The sequence below is a fragment of the Thalassophryne amazonica genome, chromosome 7, assembly GCF_902500255.1.
Source record: "Thalassophryne amazonica chromosome 7, fThaAma1.1, whole genome shotgun sequence".
NCBI classification, from domain to species: domain Eukaryota; kingdom Metazoa; phylum Chordata; class Actinopteri; order Batrachoidiformes; family Batrachoididae; genus Thalassophryne; species Thalassophryne amazonica.
In genome coordinates this window covers 57,219,012-57,240,199 of record NC_047109.1, presented here as the reverse complement: position 1 = coordinate 57,240,199, position 21,188 = coordinate 57,219,012, and the positions used below count along the sequence as shown (strand labels likewise).

The following is a 21,188-nucleotide window of genomic DNA, read 5'->3' as shown; positions in this document are numbered from 1 at the left end:
GTTAGGCAGAATAAATCAATACGTTGATCAATTATTATATCATTTACCAACAGGGACTTAGAAGAAAGAGACCTAATGTTTAATAGACCACATTTAACTGTTTTAGTCTGTGGTGCAATTGAAGGTGCTATATTATTTTTTCTTTTTGAATTTTTATGCTTAAATAGATTTTTGCTAGTTATTGGTGGTCTGGGAGCAGGCACCGTCTCTACGGGGATGGGGTAATAGGGGGATGGCAGGGGGAGAGAAGCTGCAGAGAGGTGTATAAGACCACAGCTCTGCCTCCTGGTCCCAACGCTAGACAGTCACAGTTTGGAGGATCCCAAAAAATTGGCCAGATTTCTAGAAATGAGAGCTGCTCCCTCTAAAGTGGGATGGATGCCGTCTCTCCTAACAAGACCAGGTTTTCCCCAGAAGCTTTGCCAATTATCAATGAAGCCCACCTCATTTTTTGGACACCACTCAGACAGCCAGCAATTCAAGGAGAACATGCGGCTAAACATGTCACTCCCGGTCTGATTGGGGAGGGGCCCAGAGAAAACAACAGAGTCCGACATTGTTTTTGCAAAGTTACACACCGATTCAATGTTAATTTTAGTGACCTCCGATTGGCGTAACCGAGTGTCATTACTGCCGACGTGAATTACAATCTTACCAAATTTACGCTTAGCCTTAGCCAGCAATTTCAAATGTCCTTCGATGTCGCCTGCTCTGGCCCCCGGAAGACAATTGACAATGGTTGCTGGTGTCGCTAACTTCACATTTCTCAAAACAGAGTCGCCAATAACCAGAGTTTGATCCTCGGCGAGTGTATCGTCGAGTGGGGAAAAACGGTTAGAGATGTGAACGGGTTGACAGTGTACACGGGGCTTCTGTTTAGGGCTACGCTTCCTCCTCACAGTCACCCAGTCAGCCTGCCTTCCCGACTGCACGGGGTCTGCCAGGGGGGAACTAACGGCGGCTAAGCTACCTTGGTCCGCACCGACTACAGGGGCCTGGCTAGCTGTAGAATTTTCCACGGTGCGGAGCCGAGCCTCCAATTCGCCCAGCCTGGCCTCCAAAGCTACGAATAAGCTGCACTTATTACATGTACCGTTACTGCTAAAAGAGGCCGAGGAATAACTAAACATTTCACACCCAGAGCAGAAAAGTACGGGAGAGACAGGAGAAGCCGCCATGCTAAAACGGCTAAGAGCTAGTAGCTACGCTAAGCTAGCGGATTCCCAAACAGGGAATCCGACACTAGACAGGCTGTGGAGCAGCACAGGTAACGCACGACAACAGTGCTAAAATAAAATAAAAATCCACTAGACAGGCTGTGGAGCAGCACAGGTAACGCACAACAACAGTGCTAAAAAATAAAATAAAATAAAAATAAAAATCCACTGGACAGGCTGTGGAGCAGCACAGGCAACGCACGACAACAGTGCTAAAACAAAATAAAAATCCACTAGACAGGCTGTGGAGCAGCACAGGTAACGCACGACAACAATGCTAAAATAAAATAAAAATCCACTAGACAGGCTGTGGAGCAGCACAGGTAACGCACAACAACAGTGCTAAAAAATAAAATAAAATAAAAATCCACTGGACAGGCTGTGGAGCAGCACAGGCAACGCACGACAACAGTGCTAAAACAAAATAAAAATCCACTAGACAGGCTGTGGAGCAGCACAGGTAACGCACGACAACAGTGCTAAAACAAAATCATCCCCAAACATCCTTTCAATTGATGGAATAAGAAAAGTGTCCAAAATATCAACGTAAATTTGTGCATTTATTGATGATGTAATGACAGCCATCTCCCCAGTGCCTTTGCCTGACATGCAGCCCCATATCATCAATGACTGTGGAAATTTACATGTTCTCTTCAGGCAGTCATCTTTATAAATCTCATTGGAACAGCACCAAACAAAAGTTCCAGCATCATCACCTTGCCCAATGCAGATTCGAGATTCATCACTGAATATGACTTTCATCCAGTCATCCACAGTCCACGATTGCTTTTCCTTAGCCCATTGTAACCTTGTTTTTTTCTGTTTAGGTGTTAATGATGGCTTTTGTTTAGCTTTTCTGTATGTAAATCCCATTTCCTTGAGGCTGTTTCTTACAGTTTCCAGTTTCCTCCCATTCATTCCTCATTTGTTTTGTTGTGCATTTTCGATTTTTGAGACATATTGCTTTAAGTTTTCTGTCTTGACGCTTTGATGTCTTCCTTGGTCTACCAGTATGTTTGCCTTTAACAACCTTCCCATGTTGTTTGTATTTGGTCCAGAGTTTAGACACAGCTGACTGTGCACAACCAACATCTTTTGCAACATTGCGTGATGATTTACCCTCTTTTAAGAGTATGATAATCCTCTCCTTTGTTACAATTGACATCTCTCATGTTGGAGCCATGATTCATGTCAGTCCACTTGGTGCAACAGCTCTCCAAGGTGTGATCACTCCTTTTTAGATGCAGACTAACGAGCAGATCTGATTTGATGCAGGTGTTAGTTTTGGGGATGAAAATTTACAGGGTGATTCCCTAATTTATTCCTCAGAATTGAGTGAGTCCATATTTTTTTTCCCTCTCTTGGTCTAAAAAAGTAACCGTTAGTGACTGCCACAATTATTTTTCCTGATTTCTTATAGTGTTTCTTAAAGCCAGGAAGTTGCCATTTGAAATGACTTTAGTTTTGTGTCATGTCTGTGATCTGCTTTTTTTGTACAAAATTAAACAACTGAATGAACATCCTCCGAGGCCGGTGATTCCATAATTTTTGCCAGGGGTTGTAACATTCATCCAAGATAAAGCCATGTGCTAATTAGACACCCCCCCCCCCCCCCCCAAAAAAAAAAAATAAATAAAATAAAAAATTCTAACCGCCTTCCATGTGGCCAAGTCTGTGGTTAAAGATAAACAGGCAGTTTACAAAAAAACAAGATGTGCATGGGGGGGGATTTATGATTTACATTCAAACTAAGACAGAAGGTTTTATTGATGCCATGCTGTGGATCTTGAACAAATCTTTAAAAAACAAAGTTACTAAAGCAGCATAGTTTAAAAATGTAAACGAGCAGAATGCAAATAAGTGCAAATACAGCCTCAGACAGGTGTCTCATCAGGTGGAGTTATAGACTCTTATCCGTTTCATACTATGGAATCTGGAGATACGTACCGACAGAGCTTTATGGCCTATATGGAATACAGTATCATAACCTTTAAATATCACAGATTTCAGATGTTGCATGTGGCTTTTTTATGTATATATGCTAACACTGTGTGTGTGTTTCTTCTGTAGGATCAAAGCAGTACACTGCGTCAGTAGCTTTTACTTTGGCCCTTTTCTCCCATCTGGTCAACCACGTGAACATCCGGCTGCAAGCTGAACTAGAGGAAACAGAGAGTCAAGTGCCTGCTCTGCAAACTGATGCCACAGGTAAGACGAACTATCTGTGTTCAACACACAAAAACATCAGCTTCAACTGAAGTCATTCTCATGAGTCAGCACAATATAGTAAATAGCCCTGCTCTTGTCATTAGCAAAGCTCAATGTGCCAAAACCAGCTTTTCCTCATCAGTAATGTGGTTTTGAACTGAAGCAGCAGTCTTTGGTGTTGAAAAAAATCAACATTATCATAAAGCAGTGTGTGGAGGTTGTACTAATAATTTTGCAGTCAAGAGTAATTTAAAATACATTTTTCTAATTCTTATATGATGTACTCTTTCAAGCCAAAATGAAGTTATAAATACAAATTTTCTTCAGAATGTTTTTACACACAAGAATGATCACATAAAAAGGGAAGAAACTGTTTTTCCTCTGCCTCATGTAGATGACCTAGAAGTGAAGGATTTCTCCGCTCCACTGACTGATCACACTGAGAGGCCTGTGCAGAATGGTTCAATGGAGCAAGAAGATGATGAAGAGGAAAAGGAAAAAAATGGTTGCAAATTGGTTGATGGCCAAAATAATGGCAGTGTGGAGGAGCAGCACACGTTGGAAGAAGAGAAACAGAGGCAGAAAAAGAAGTACACCCGTCTCTCTCGACTCCGCAGACGCCGTTATGCCCGTAAGGATGGTCAGGCAGAGGATGAAAGTGACCTCAGTGAAGGCTTTGAGAGTGAAGAAGATGAAGACGATTATGAAGAGCAGGATGCACGTGTTGATTCAACAGGTGGCACGCCATCCGGAACCCCTGTTAATCCTTCCTCTCTAAGGAAAGAGAGCAAAAGAGACCATTTAGGTGAGGAAGGAAATTGGGGAAGCGGTTCAGAAGAAGAGGAAGGAGGAACAGCCTTTGATGTAGAGACAGACTCTGACATGAACAGCCAGGAGTCTCGTTCAGACCTGGAAGACATGGAGGACACAGAAAACTCGGACAACTTGGAGTCCCAGGCTCAAGAGCATCAGGACAATGAAGAGGAAGACCAGCCTAAGGAAGATGGGCAAGATGACACACCACCAGCCATCAATGGGCCGCTCATGCCCAACGATCCCAGCATCAGCAGCAACCTACAAGCCATGTCCTCACAACTCTTCCAGTCCAAACGTTGCTTTCGCCTGGCACCAACCTTCAGTAATGTTCTACTGAGGCCCCAGGGTGCATCTTCCTCTGGGAGTCCCACCCCCAACCCCACGCAGTCCTCTGCTCCACCTTCCCAAGAGACACCTCCTCTACCTGTAGAATCACTCTGTGAAATGAATCCTGGCACTGCCAATGGAACCAATGAAAATGGTAATTATTACTTTTCTCCCTTTTTACAAATTGTTTGTTCAGCAAGCATTCTGTATTTTGTTTTAAGAGGACCATAATGGAAATAAGTCCTCTGCTTTTGTGTTTTAAGCTCTGTGATTTTTTTTAATGTGTGTTATACTGTGGTGGGATGTCATATGTGTTTGAACATTAATTCTTCTCCGTCTTCTGCAGATTTGGACTCTGACTCAGAAGGCAGCCAGCACAGCAGCCAGTCAGTGCCCAGTGAAAAAACTCTCTTAGAGAAACTGGACATCCTGACAAATCAGGGACTAATCCAGGTGGTGAAGGTCTTTGTTGATTGGCTGAGGACAAACACTGATATTATCCTTATGTGTGCACAGGTACGGCAGCCAAGTATTAAATAATTACAATGCAATATATTATTTATTTAGTTTTTGTGTGTCTGTTTATTTTTGGTCGTATAAAAAATGGCATGGGACCACCTGCTTAAGTGGTGTAGTTCTTATGACTTTTTGGCCTACTTTTCATTTAAATACAGTGGTATATAAAAGTTTGGGCACCCCTGATGATTTCCATGATTTTCCTTTATAAATCATTGGTAGTTTGGATCAGCAATTTCAGTTAAATATATCATATAGCAGACAAACACAGTGATATTTGAGAAGTGAAATGAAGTTTATAGGATTTACAGAAAGTGTGCAATAATTCTTTAAACAAAATTAGGCAGGTTCATAAATTTGGGCACCCCAATCGAAAAAATACAACCCCAATTTCAATGAAGTTGGGACATTGTGTAAAATGTAAATAAAAACAGAATACAATGATTTGCAAATCCTCTTCAACCTATATTCAATTGAATACACCACAAAGACGAGATATTTAATGTTCAAACTGATAAACTTTATTGTTTTTGTGCAAATATTTGCTCATTTTGAAATGGATGCCTGCAACAAGTTTCAAAAAAGTTGGGACAGTGGCATGTTTACCACTGTGTTACATCACCTTTGCTTCTAACAGCACTCAATAAGCATTTGGGAACTGAGGACACTAATTGTTGAAGCTTTGTAGGTGGAATTCTTTCCCATTCTTGCTTGATGTACGACTTCAGTTGTTCAACAGTCTAGGGTCTCTGTTGTCATATTTTCTGCTTCATAATGCGCCATTTTCAATGGGCGACAGGTCTGGACTTCAGGCAGGCCAGTCTAGTACCCGCACTCTTTTACTAAGAAGCCACGCTGTTGTAACATCTGCAGAATGTGGCACGACGTCCATGATTTCCAAAAACAATTTGAAATGTGGACTCATCAGACCACAGCACACTTTTCCACTTTGTGTCTGTCCATTTCAAATGAGCTCGGGCCCAGAGAAGGTGGCGGTGTTTCTGGATGTTGTTGATGTATGGCTTTCGCTTTGCATGGTAGAGTTTTAACTTGCACTTATAGATGTAGCGAGAAACTGTGTTATCTGACAATGGTTTTCTGAAGTGTTCCTGAGCCCACGCCGTAAGATCCTTTACACAATGATGTCGGTTTTTAATGCAGTGCCGCTTGAGGGATCAAAGGTCACAGACATTCATTGTTGGTTTTCGGCCTTGCTGCTTACATGTAGAAAGTTCTCCAGATTCTCTGAATCTTCTGATTATATTATGGACTGCAGATCCCTAAATTTCTTGCAATTGAACGTTGAGAAACATTGTTCTTAAACTGTTGGACTGTTTGTTTCATGCAGTTGTTCACAAAGTGGTGATCCTCGCCCCATCTTTGCTTGTGAATGGCTGAGCCTTTTGGGTATGCTCCTTTTCTACCCAATCATGAGTGTCCTCAGTTCCCAAACGCTTGTTGTTAGAAGGAAAGGTGATGTAACACAGTGGTAAACATACCACTGTCCCAGCGTTTTTGAAATGTGTTGCAGGCATCCATTTCAAAATGAGCAAATACTTGCACAAAAACAATAAAGTTTATTAGTTTGAACATTAAATATCTTGTCTTTGTGGTGTATTCAATTGAATATAGGTTGAAGAGGGTTATCAAATCATTGTATTGTGTTTTAATTTACATTTTACACAATGTCCCAACTTCATTGGAATTGGGGTTGTACATCAATATTTAGTAGAGCCTCCTTTTGCACAAATAGCCTCTAAACGCTTCTTATAGCTACCAGTGAGAGTCTGGATTCTGGTTGAAGGTATTTTGGACCATTCTTCTTTACAAGACATCTCAGGTTTGTTGGTTTCTGAGCATGGACAGTTTGCTTCAAATCACACCACAGATTTTCAATAATATTCAGGTCTGGGGACTGAGATGGCCATTCCAGAACATTGTACTTGTTCCTCTGCATGAATGCCTTAGTAGATTTTGAGCAGTGTTTAGGGTTTTGTCTTGTTGAAAGATTTAGCCCCGGTGCAAATTCAATTTGTCACTAATTCATGAACATTGTTCTCAAGAATCTGCTGATATTGACTGGAATCCATGTGACCCTCAACTTTAACAAAATTCCCAGTACCTGCAATGGCCACACAGCATGATGGAACCACATCCAAATTTTACTGTAGGTAGCAAGCGTTTTTCTTGGAATGCTGTGTTCTTTTTCAGCCATGCATACCGTCCCTTGTTATGTCCAAATAACTCAGTTTTAGTTTCATCAGTCCACAGCACCTTATTCTAAAATGAGGCTGGCTTGTCCAAATGTGCTTTAGCATACCTCAAGTGACTCTGTTTGTGGCGTGTATGAAGAAAAGGCTTCCTCTGCATTACAGCATCATACAACATCTCTTTGTGCTGTATGTAGTAGCACGCTGTACAGTTGAACGCTGCACAGAGACACTACCTGCAGCAAGATCATGTTGTAGGTCTTTGGAGCAGGTCTGTGGGTTGACTGACTGTTCTCACATCCTTCGCTTCAGCTTATCTGAGATTTTTTCTTTGCCTGCCACTTTGGGCCTTAACTAGTACTGTGCCTGTGGTCTTCCATTTCCTCACTACGTTCCTCACAGTGGAAACTGACAGCTGAAATATATGAGGTAGCTTTTTGTGTCCTTCTCCTAAACCATGATGTTGAACAGTCTGTGTTTTCAGGTCATTTGAGAGTTGTTTAGAGGGTCCCATGTTGCCACTCATTAGTAGAGATGCAAAGAGGGGAAACATTTGTAAATGGCCATCTTTAAATACCCTTTCTCTTGATTGGATTCACCTGTGTAAGGAGGTCAAGGGTCAGTGAGCTTACCAAACCAATTTTGTGTTTCAGTGGTTAGTGCTAAATGTATTCAAATCAATAAAATGACAAGGGTGCCCAAATTTATGCACCTGCCTAATTTTGTTTAAATAATTATTGCACACTTTCTATAAATACTAGATACTTCATTTCACTTCTCAAATATCAGCGTGTTCATCTGCTATATGATATATTTAACTGAAATTTCTGATCCAGGCAACTAATGATTGAAAAATTATCAGGGGTGCCCAAACTTTTGCATACAAATGTATACCTTCAAGCTCAATGACATTTTGAGGTATTTTGCATTTGCTTTACATTCTCAAGGATGTTTCCTGGAAATTGGATTGCAGAGATGTTAGACTCTCCTGGGGCACCAGCAGATCTTTGAAATAGACATTTGTCATTGATGCAGTGTGTGTGTGTGTGTGTGTATATAGAACAAAATAGATGTTTATTGTCATTGCAATTCTGCAATGAAATTCTGTTGGCACTTTCCAAACAGCTATACACAAAAAGCAACACAACAGCAGCTTTAAAAAGCAGTCCTGTGCAGGTCTTGCCGTCCTGCAGACGACAGCAAGACCTTCTTAAAAAACAAACACAAAAAGGGTGCTTAATAAATTCTTAAGGTGCTTAATACTTAGTGAGGTAGTATAGCTCAAATATGTAAACAGACTATATTATTTATTGCACATTTTGATATCTGTTACTGAATGTCTGCTTGTGGGAGGGGAATTGGGTGGGGTGATGGAGGCTACAGCTCTGGGGAAAAAGCTGTTCCTTAGCCTCATTAGTCTGTGTCCTTATAGTGCAGTACCTCTGCTCCGGTGGTAGAGGAGCAAACAAGGAATGAAGGAATGTCCCTGGTGGCTGTTTTCCTTGCAGATGGCCCGTGCTTTCCTGTGCAACACTCAACAAACACAGAGTCTAAGTCCAGGAATTCAGCTCCTACAGTCCTCTGTGCTGTCTTCACCACCCGGGACAGATCTTTTCTGTCCTCTGCCGTGCAGCTGGTGTACCACACTGTACAGCCCTGGCAGAGAATGCTCTCAACGGTGCTTCTGTAGAAGTTCCTGAGCAGCTGTGGAGCCAAACCAACCTGCTTCAGCTTCTTCAAGAAGAACATCCTCTGCTGGGCTTTTTTCAGTTGGTTGTGGGTGTGTAATGTCCATGTCAGATCCTTGGTGATGTGGGTGCCAAGGAACCTGATCGAGTCCATCCTCTCCACCTCTGCTCTGCTGATGTGTAGTGAGGGCCGTGGGACACTGCTGGTCCTCCTGAAGTCGACAATGACCTCCTTGGTTTTGGTGGTATTGAGGACCAGGTCGTCTGCACACCACTCTGTCAGGTGTTTGACCTCTTCCCCGCACCAGGTCTCATTGTTGTCCCTGATAAGGCCTACCACCGTAATGTCATCAGCAAACTTTATCAGGGTGTTGGAGGAGTGAGTGGGCACACAGTCCTGGGTAAGGAGAGTGTAGAGTGCCAGACTGAGCACACATTGCTGCGGTGTGCCTGTGTTCATGATTATGGTGCCAGATGTTCGTGGTTATGGTGCCAGATGTCAGGTTCCCCATCCTGACATTCTGAGGTTTATTGATTAGGAAATCCATAATTCATGAACAGAGTGAGGTGGAGAGTCCGAGGTTGGTGAGTTTATGTTTGAGGGAATACAGTATTAAATGCACTGCTGGTGGGCCAGGACTGTGTGAAGTGCAATGAAGACAGCATCCTCTGATCTGTTCGCCCGGTATGCAAGCTAATGGCTGTCCAGGTCTGCAGGGATGCTATTTTTGATGTGTGCTAACACCATCCTGTCAAACCACTTCATAATGACCAGGGTGAGGGCATCTGGGCGATAGTCATTGAGGGTTGTGACAGCAGGCTTTTTGGGCACAGGTACAATAGTGGTCCATTTGAGGCAGGTGGGTACAGCAGCTTGTTGTAGGGAGAGGGTAAAGATGTCCGTGCACAGCCCAGCTAGCTGGTTAGCGCAGGTCTTCAGTAGGCGGCCTGTCACCCCATCTGGTCCAGCTGCTTTGGTGGTGTCGATCCATTTCAAGGTAGCTCTCACCTGCTGCTGCTGGAGGACGAGTGTCGGCTCCTCCTCAGGCTGGATTCTTTCAGCAGGCTGGGCTCTTCCCTGCTGTTTACCAAAGCGAGCAAAGAAGAGGTTCAGGGGGAGATCTCTGTCCTACTGATCTGCGTGGTGTTGTTTTTATAGTCAGTCAGGGTTTGAATTCTTCTCCACATGCTGCGGGGGTTCTGATTCTCAAAGTGGCCTTCTACTTGCTGCCAGTACCTACCCTTAACTTCTCTGATATCCTTTGCTAGGTTTTTCTGAGCAGCTTTGTATTCCAGCTGGTAAACTGACCTTTCGGCTGTGTTTCTGGCTTTGAACAGGGACTACATATTTCTATTAAACCAGGGCTTCTGACTTGGAAAAAACCCTAATGATTTTAGTAGGTAGTACTTCCTCTGTGCAAACTTTATCTAGTCCTGGGCAGCAGAGGTGTAACCCTCCAGGTCAGATCCCTCAGAGAAAACCTCCCAGTCCGTGATGTCAAAGCAGTGCTGCATCGCTGCAATGGCCCCTTCGCTCCATACCTGCACAGTCTTTATAGAGGGTCTGCTTCAGCACACTACTGGTCTGTAGGCTGGAGAGATGTGGCCTGATAGGCCCAGGTGTGGAGCTGGTGCAACTTTGTAAGCTCCCCTGATGTTTGTGTACATCTGGTCCAAAATGTTGTCTCTTGTGGGAATGTTTATGTGTTTATGGAGCTTGGGCAGCACCGTCTTGAGCTTGGCATGAATAAAGTCCCCTGCAGTGATCACAGCTCCCTCTGGATGAGCATCTAACTAGCTGATCATGTAGCTGTGCAGCTCCTCTATGCCTAGCTTTGCGTTAGCGTGTTGGGGGGTGTAAACAGCTGCGATGAGAACGGCATAAAACCCCCTTGGCAGGTAAAATGGCCTGCATATCACTGCCAGACACTCTAAATATGGAGAGCACCGAGTCTCAATGATGTTCACAGCTGTGTGCCACTTGTTGTTTATGTACACACATGCACATATATAGATCTGTTGCTTAAAATAGTCATCCAGCTGACCATGATCCAAAATAAAAAGAGCTTCAAGCTGCAGAGAGTTGAACTGTTTCAGGTTTGCTAATGCAGTGGTATTTAAACAGCCATTTATAGCTGCTTTACTAGCCTTTTTCCATTGCTTTTATATAAGCATTATTTGTGGAATTAGTGCCCGTAAAGTAGGCATGGCCTGGTACTATGTTTTGTTATGGACAAATACCGATTTGAGTACTGTTACCACAGTACTGGCTACCACAAATGTTAGACAAATACGTCTCTGTCTGAGAGTTATTTGTGATTTATTTTTTTATCTGTGATGAAATTAGACATTTATTAAAATGAGTGATCCGACCAAAAAGGTAATATTTGGCAGTGTTCGTGCATTGGCCAACCCCCTGTTCAGTCATAATTTCATGCGAAAAGCCCAAGTTGCATGTGAATATGGTATATTAAACCAAATTTGGTTTGTTTTAATTTATTTCTCAATATATTTTAAAATGTGTACTTAAAAATAGGGGTGCCTGTAATTGTGGCCAAGACTTTGTAAAAATACCGCACAATAAGTAACATACCTTACAGTTACTATAGTCAGTTGACTTAAAAATGTTGTCAATGATATTATTTGTATTGTTCTTATCTTTATTTATAAAAAATTAACAAATTTGTTTGTTTTTTTGTCCCATCTGTGGTAAATGGTGTGGAGTATTTTCTTGGATATTGGGTTCAAGTTTGAAATTCTTGTATTGTGACAACCTTACATGGGTTGTCACAATACAAAAATTGGCGGCCTGTCACCCCTGTGCAGGGCTTAAGAAAAATGCCTTAATTACTTAGGGCATACGAGACCACAAATATTCATATTTTCTAATTGATTAATGTGATATTTTTGTTCAACTTCTTGAATTCAAGCTAATAATCTACTAAACACGCGCATCTTGATTGCTTTATATCAGCTGTGTTGTGGTGTACCGAGGTAAAATTAAAAAAATTGTGTTGTTGTGGGGCTGGTATATTCTGAGTCACTCTTATTGGCCTGAGTGTACATGCTCAAATAAACCTAGATCTCATGACTGTGAAACCCATATCATTGACACACATAATTTTCTTAGCTGTCACTAAAAATGTTTCTCTATTTATTCAGCTTTTTTCCTTTAATTTTTTGACTTGAGAATGTGATCTTTATTTTAGGTGTGTTGGTCTGCTTTGATATGCCACTGGAATTTCCGAGTCTTTATTTTGCATGTTGAATTATAATCCAAAATTCTTTACAGAGTTCTCAAAGTCTGTGGAATCGATTGTCTGTGCTGCTCAACTTGTTACCAGATGGCAACAAGATGCTCGAAGCTGGTGAGTTACAGAGCAATACATGACGATTTATACTTCATAAACAGTTATTCAATATTTATATTAAGCACACCATGATGATTGTGACAAATATTCAAAAACTACAGTAAAAGACATACTTGTATTGTTGCTAAATTGAGGATTTACTTTTACCTTTTTACTTTCCCATTCTTTATCACTTGGCTCTAATTGCATCCCTGTACTGTGCATTCATTTTGCAAACTCAATTTTCAACTGGACACACTGACTACTGGCCTCTGAGTAATTTTTACACATTGGATGTGCATTCTGTCACTACAGACGTTGATCCGTTTGTGCCTTGCAGAGCTTGGTCTGAATGCAGAGGTAACTGAGCTGCTAAATGAGTGTGAGCAGCCTGGTTTGGCTCAGAGTCTGCTGCTGCCTGAGGATTTGGCTCTCCGTCATCTGCCTGCTCTCAGTGTAGCTCACCGCCGGCTGGACTTCAGTTGCCGCAGTCACTCACTGAGTCCCCTGCAGGAGGTACACAAATAAGAGTCTGATTTGTACAGTACAGCCTCACTATGTTTTAATCAAAGAAAAAAATATTTCACCATGGAATTTTACACAGTGATTATAGAACATGACAGTATTATGTTTGCTTTATTTATTTTAAAAATATAGATTTTGAATTGAACTGAAAACTTTATTTCAGACACAGGTCCATAAATAGCACAAGACAAGTACAATGTAAAAATATACATTATAAAAGATCAGACTATGTGCAAACATTTCAGCCAGTGCTTCCTCAGGCTAGAGGTATAGCGAGAGCAGCTCAGGGTGGGATTTACAAGGGCCATAATAATACTATTCCTAGATTTCTCTAGTCTGTTCATAAATTTAAACATTAAATGTCTTAAGAGTGCAGGGAATGTGCTCAATCTTGCAGTGACAAACATCTGGCTGGCACTGCCCCCTCTGGGTATTTTTAAAAGAATGCGCATAGCATCATTGTATGCAACTTTCAGCCTCTGAATGCTAGATTTCTTGTAACTTCACCATAAATGGGCACAATAAAGCGGTGTACAGTATGCTTTTAAACAGGGCTACTTTCAGCTATTACACTTTCACAGACACTGCAAGCATTTTAAAGTCAGTTTAGTGTATATGCTTGACAGTTTAACAGCTCTGACATACATTAAGAAGAAAACATCTCAAATCCAAGCTGTCTCTTCGTGCTTTTTATTTAATTTATTTTTTCTTAATGACTCATCAATTCCAGTTCCTGCAGCACTGTAGTAGTAAAACACAGACATTTCAGAGTAGTGGTAATTGAACAACTTTCTAATCATTAAAATGCATTAATTTTTCCTCCTCTTATTATTACTTTAGTTTTTTTAAAGCAACGTCTTCAAAGTGGGGCCTTTATGTGGGGGGTGGGGGGGCACTACACATTTATACAGTCTCTCTGAGCAGGAAGAAAACAGACACAACGCGAAAAGCTTTGTCTATGCGGAAACCACTACTTGATTAGTCGGTAAGACGGTTATCTGGCATGTACCCTCCTACATACCCAGCTGTCCCAATATATTGTGACTTATAAAAGGGCTAGGCATGATTTTTGTATATTTGGTAGAGAATTTACAAGGAAATGTTCAGTTACTTTTCACACACTATCTGGGTACATTAATGAGTAATTTTGATTTTTAATTAATTGTTTGTGTTAAAAATCCCCACTAAGCCTTGAATGGAACTAACCACTCGTTCCATTGATTACTAGCAATTGGCCAGTGACAACATGGCTGCCTACAGTGAACAGGATGTGTAATCTTTGGATGACAAAAAAGTGTATTCTGTGTGTATCTTCCCATCCAAAAGTGCAAAAGTGCAAACATTTTCAGAGAAGACATGCATATTTTTTTAGAATCCGTTCTGAAATGGGACACTTTGGAAGGGGCACAAACAGAAATTGCAAGGAGTTATGACACTCAACACTGAGCCATGTGGGCAGATTTCAGTAATAATAATGGTAAACCTCCAATACCCAGTTATTGTAGATGACACAAGACATGCTATTCATGGTTTACTGACTCAATTGGATTAAAATAACTACAAAGAGCATCAAATGTAAAGCACAGGCTGCAGCTTCTATACATAGGTGCTTAATATTTAATTTAATGTTAGATTTAATATGACTATATGACTCACTGACTGTGCCTCTGTCTACTCGCATGGCTGTTTTTGAAGTTTGTGAAGTATTAATATGACGTGTTGGTCATGATGATACAAAACAATGAAGATTATTATGCTGTTTTTCTTTGTGTAAATTCTTTTGTTGGTTATGTATAACCCATTAATATCCAAAGAAATTAGAATAGACCAATACTTGATGCATTGATCAACATCATGAAATACATGCTCACGATCACACACAACCTTATCATTTCTAATATTTTCTATTTTAATTTATATAGCGTCATATCACAACAAAGTTGCCTCAAGGTGCTTCACACAAGTAAAGTCTAACCTTACCAGCCCTACCAATCATTTGTTTTGTTGCTTATTTACTTGTTCTCCAGCAATCACATGATTGGAATACCACATGTTATGGCCATTCAGATTCATGGTAATTGTGACTTTAGATGCTTTGCCACATGGGAAACCTCTAGCCAGATTTTTGTTGTTTTGTTTTTACTGGTCAGCAATTGCATAATTGGAATACCGTATCTAATGGCTAATTGATTTCATGGTCATTTTGATTTTATGTGATTGCATGATTGTGTAATGGAACTTGTAACTTGTAATAACTAGGACTACAAGCAGTCATATACGGACCCTTGTGTCCACACCACCGTCTCCCCCGGCCAGCGAGATTTCTGTTCAGGGGCCGACCCTCATCACACATGTGAAGTTTCAAGTCATTCACACCAAGCATGAAGGAGTTATCATGACTTGATGTTCCATGGTGAAAGGTTAAAGCAGCCACACTCTTCGACATAGAAAAAAGCTTTTGATAACTTTTGATCAGTATAGTCCCTGGATGATGTGAAAGAAATTTGAAGTGCATTGGGCAAAATCCCTAGGAGTTTGTTCAAATACAACGTGTGGAAATCACACCAAAATGACACCAAAATTCAAAATGGCCGACTTCCTGTTTGTAGTAGACCAATGGTGCAAGACACTTGTTTGTACATCTATGCATGTCATACATGGGTGATTCTTAGACTACGGGCACTTATGTCCTTTGATCATATTGTATGAAAAACAGAAAAAAGGGGAAATTTCACACTTTTATAGTTATCTTTACAATGAAAGTGTGTTAAGAAATTTGTTCTAGTAGTCTATGATGACTTTTTCACCTTTTTTCAGCATCATTATATGCAAATATTGCCGTTTTGTGCTTGTCCCACACCCAGACTTTTGATCTTCAATGATAAAAAATGAATGGTAAAGAAACGTTTTTTCTAATGTTTTAAAATATCTCTGAATAAAATATCAGTAAAATAATCAAAACATAATTGGGGTATTCAATGTCATACAACTGTTGTGATTTTTTTTAAACAAAATGTAGTTGTCCCACACTATTGCCGTAATTTCCACCACAACACTGTAATGTCCCTTTAAACAGTTTGTATGAAAGATTGTTTGGGTAGTTTCTATGGAGATAAACAGTGACATCAGAGCACATGTATATAGCGCCAAATCACAACAAACAGTTGCCCCAAGGCGCTTTATATTGTAAGGCAGTGGTGTGGTGGAAATTACATTTACAAGGCCAATAGTGCCCGTAGTTAAAGAATCACCCACATGTGTAACAGTTTTCATCTCCCTACTTTAAAAAAACCCCTATGGAGAGGGGTTTTTGAAAGTTGCAAGGGGGTGCTATAGAGGCATTTTACCTTGCCCATGGGTAACGCCCCATGACATGTAAGAGGTTGTCATTCTTGACCTTTGTATCAATTTTCATGATGATATAACAAAATTAAAGCCATCAAAAGGAAAAACTTAATTTCATGGCGAAGGATCGATATTCGGCTTGCCGCCACACAGATGCCATTACTCGTAGCTTCACGGCGATCATCATGTACATTCACTAACTTGTTCTGCATGTTTTAGAAGTGGAATGAAGTTGATGGGGTTACTTATGTGACATCAGTACCTTTTAAAGTATAAATAGGACATTTCATGTTCCCACCGGGAGGCACTATGAGTTAGGTGGGAAGTTAATATATGCAGATGTTCAAGTTTGAAGGATCTATGATGAAGTATGTGGGCGTGCTGCCCTTCAAAGTGAAACGGCGTGCTCCGAAACACTCGCCAAAGTTTGATGAACCGTAGCAGCCATGCCTTTTGACCTACAGAAATTCTTTTGATAACTTTTGATCACCCCGTGACCCTTAATTGGACTAAGCAGTAGAAGATGAATGAATGAATGAACTTTTGATCAGCATAGGGTCATGATGATGTGTACCAAATTTGAAGACTACTGGATGAAATCCCTAGGATGACTTCATTCAAATATATGTAGTGAAAATAGCCAAAAAATTACCTCAAAATCAAAACTTAAAATCAAAATGACCGACTTCCTGTCGACATTTCACCACAGTGTTAAGAGACTTTTTTGTGCGTTGCAGCCGTACGACTTTGCAAAGTTTGAGTTTTTGAGCATGGGAAAGGGGTGAAATTGGGGCTTGAAAAGTATGAAGAATAATGATAATAAACAGCGCAATTACAATAGGGTCCTCGTAGGACTTTGTTCTGTTCGGTCCCAAATCAGCTAAATGCAGAGATACAGACATTTGTACGTCTGTAAAACAATGCACAGATCTGTGGAAACGTGTCAGAAATGATTGTCATAACATCACTGGATGCAATACTTCAGGTAACGATGACAGTGAAGAACAGAATGGAGTAACTGATCACCATTTCTTTGCTTATCGAATAATAAAATCCGTAAATGCTGATCATAGTATTTAGGGATTAAGTATTTCTAAAAGTCAATTGCATGCTTTCTCTGTTGGCATTTTGATTTTGATTTAATGTTTTTTTGTTGTTTTGTTTTTTTAAATAGCATACTTGATGCATGTTGACATTTTTGGCCAGTGGTTCTCACTAGCGCTCAGAATTCACATTTATGAAAAAAGTATGTTGTTTGGGGTACCATAGGCTTTCATGTGACAACATTTTCACACCCAGCCCAGATGTAGGTCATGGTCTCAAAAATCCAAAGGGCTTTTGATTACACAGCCCATGGTCTATCCCTCAGAAATTGGTGTGTTGCTTAATTGAAATGATGATGTGTGAAATATGTGTTTAAAACATACACCATGGCAGCACCATAGGGCAGCACTGACTGAGTTTATGATACAGAGCGAGATTGATGCACATTGTTGGGAGTGATGGTCTAGTGGTTAAGCATTGGGCTTAAGACCACAGGATCTTCGGTTCAAATCCCAGCCTGGCCGGAAAATCACTAAGGACCCTTAATCCCCAAGTTGCTCCTGGTGTGTAGTGAGTGCCTTGCATGGCAGCACCCTGACATCGTTGTGTGAGTGGGTAAATGTGAGGCATAATTGTAAAGCGATTTGAGCATCTGATGCAGATGGAAAAGTGGTATATAAATGCAGTCCATTTACCATTTTTACGATTGCTGATTATCTCTGTGAATAAAATAAACTTGTTGCATATTTAAAGCAGAGTGTTCGGTTGCCTTTAAAACGTGGACTTTGGCTTTGTGGTAAAACGGCTATAGCGCTGACTGCCTCTTGGCCCCACTGGACAATACATGTGAAACAAAACACGATGGAATGCACGCTAATTTTGTGACTGAAGTATATTTTATCCATTACTATCGATCAAAAAAAATACCTTGATCAGACCTGATTTGGATCATTTCAGATAGATCAGGATATCCCTATCTTTTTTCCCGCCGTTTCTTTAAAACTAGTTATTTATTAAAGTTCGTAATACAGTGCACCTGAACAACCAGTTGCATTGTTTTTTCAAAACTCTCACATACAGTATAAAGTGTTATTATGCTTGATAGACATGAATTATCAATTCAATTAACGTCGATCCACAAAGTGTGTCCTCCTGATGAATGAATGCCTTAAATTTATTCTGATAATGGTGGTTACAAAACTTGTGTATTCTTAGATCATTCTTATTTCTTTCATATACTGTTTTTAGTTGATCTTTTGAATAAGATAATGCCTTCATAATGTTCTCAGCAAACAGAAGGTAAATGTTTTTCAACATTAGACCTTTCCCTGGTCTTTCTTTATTTCAGTGTGTGGTCAGAGTGTGTTGCATCCGCAGTTTTGGCCACTTCCTTACAAATCTCCAGGGCAATGTGCTGCACTTTAACCCAGAGGCAGGCATCTTCACCAGTATCAACCAGTCCAATCAAGATAATCTGGTGCAGCAAGCTAAAGCCCAATTCCGAATGGTGAGTAACCGATGACCAGATGAGCAAACAAAGAAACTGTAATATGCTGGAAGTCACTTGCATCTTTTTTGAACTAAACTACTGTATTCCTATTTGACTGTTGCCCTAATCGAGAAAGAAAAACATGTTTCAACTTTGCTATTTAAGGTATCATATTTTCTAGAGTATTGGTCACAACAAAATGCAAGTCACACCTATTGAAAAATGCCTCTCTTAGAGGGGGGAAAAACATATTTGGCCAAAAGTATTTGTTGTGTTCACTACTTCATGCAAGTAGAAATGGAATGAATTTAATTTAATTGCCGCATTATTGATTTATAACACACACACTTTGTCAAGGAGCACAGTTAACAAGCTAATTAATGTCGCTATACTAGGCAACTACTTAAGTAAACAGGGCCATGAAAAATCTGCAGAATTCCACAGATTTCATCATTGGTAGGTGGGGAGTAGTGTTGTACTCTACTCATGTAATCGTGATCATCACCGAGTTAGGAAAATGCTATTGCAAAGCGCTCTTTTTGTGCAACATTGTGCAAGTTTTATTTACAACACGTCATAAAGCGGGACTGGTTGGTTGCTATGGCGAGGCTGTCGTGTCTGTGTTGTTCATGTCTGCTGTATGTGCTACTTCTGTTCCGGTCCACTCCTTTTTGCCGTGTTCTGTTTTACGTCTAATTAAAGATGCTGTTCTTAAGATAAAAGTAGTGTGTGGCCATCACATAATTTTACAGCTGTCAAGTTTTTAAAAGAAGAATTTTGCGGTACGTCTGTGTCAAGGAGGAACGTCATACAGAGGGAGGATGGCGAGAAAGACTATATCAAATGTTGGCTAATGATTACGAAATCAAGAATCCGTGGAATTGGTACTGGCTTAAATTTCAGCAATGAACATCTTCATGAACACATCCAAAAGATAAAAGAACCGGGAAAAGCGTACTGCGTCTTGTGCCATCAACCTGTTAAGCATGGTAAGAATTTTTCTCACTGGAAAAAAGACTGTGTTGTTCAAACAGGATTTCACACAGGAATATGTGACTGTTTTATTAATGTAGAATTCCTTTCATTGAAAAAAGACATTGTGGCTTTTAATGGATTTACACAAGAATGAGATTTTATTTTTTTTGTTACTATAAGGTATGTTATTGATATTTTTTACATGATTTTCAAAATATTCTACAAGCTTAAGCTGTTGTTTTTGAAATGTGTTAAGGTGTTAACAGTCTTTTCAGTCTAAATGAATTTAATTGTTCTGAGTTAATGCATAATTTGGTTTACTAGTCATTCATGTCATATTCTGTTATTTCAACATTATCATTGACAGTTCAAATGAAAGGTTTAATCTAGGGTCATTTATGCGCTTCTTATAAGATTACTTTCTTCGAGGAGATGCTGAAAATGTAGCATTAAATAGAAAATGGCTCCAGACCTCCTGTACGTTTTCCTGGAATTTTACAATTTTCATTACACAGCCCTGGTAAATGCAAAGTATACTGGTTTAAGCTGTTGAACACACACACAGTCATGTGAGATGAACATACAACGCAATTAAACGTTTGACAACTCTTTTGAAGTACAGTTGTAAAAGATAAAACTCACCTTTAATTTGCTTCTTGTGGTTGTTTTTGCATAGAACTCTTAAAAGAGCCGTCCTTATTGTTACATATAGTCCAAATACGTTTTCTATTTTGCGTGTGTGTGTGTGTGTGTGTGTGTGTGTGTATATATATATATATATATATATATATATATATATATATATATATATATATATCAGTGATGTAACCTGGGGTCATTGGGTGTTTCGGGTCTTTCAACATCAGACACCCTCGCCCAGGCGACCCGACCGGGGTTGATCAGACCCCAGCCTGTGTCCCAGCAGCATTAACCCACAGATCTGCCCTCTTGATCCATAGCCACCTTGTGGCTTTCTCTGTGGCTTCAGTTGCGGATCTAATGGCCTTCTTCTTTGCCTCCCCGGTGAGGCCCAGCAGAGTGAACACTTTGCTGAGTGATCGCCTTGCAAATCCTCGGCAGCCCACCTCCACAGGCTCATAGCGAGTTATCCAGCCCTGCCTCCTGCACTCTTCCACAAGCTCCTGGTACTTGGCACGCTTCCTCTTGTTGGCCTCGTCCATGCGCTCTTCCCAGGGCACTGTGAGCTCCAGCATGATCACCTGCTTGGTGGAATCTGACACAATGATCATGTCTGGTCGGAGTCGTGTTGCTTTTTGAATATATATATATATATATATATAAGTATTCTTTCAGTTACAAAAACATTATTTCTTAAAAGACATGTCTCACGTTTTGTAATGTCCCAGGTAGTAAGACAACATAAAAGTGCTCATGATTGTAAGTGTCTCCGCACATATGTGCTAATAATTAGTGATCTCTGATGTATTTTATTCCTTTTTTTCTGAGCGTTAGCAGGT

The 21,188-nt window shown here is 40.4% G+C and overlaps 1 protein-coding gene across 1 annotated transcript in view; it reads left to right on the top strand.

The window, feature by feature from the left end:
* Positions 1-21,188, top strand: part of smg5 (SMG5 nonsense mediated mRNA decay factor) — a 77,669-nt gene that overhangs the window by 42,029 nt on the left and 14,452 nt on the right. The window contains exons 11-16 of the mRNA XM_034174251.1: positions 3,288-3,425; positions 3,820-4,722; positions 4,915-5,084; positions 12,275-12,350; positions 12,673-12,848; positions 18,595-18,753. Coding sequence (XP_034030142.1) covers positions 3,288-3,425; positions 3,820-4,722; positions 4,915-5,084; positions 12,275-12,350; positions 12,673-12,848; positions 18,595-18,753 — 1,622 coding nt within the window. The remainder of the gene's footprint in view (positions 1-3,287; positions 3,426-3,819; positions 4,723-4,914; positions 5,085-12,274; positions 12,351-12,672; positions 12,849-18,594; positions 18,754-21,188) is intronic.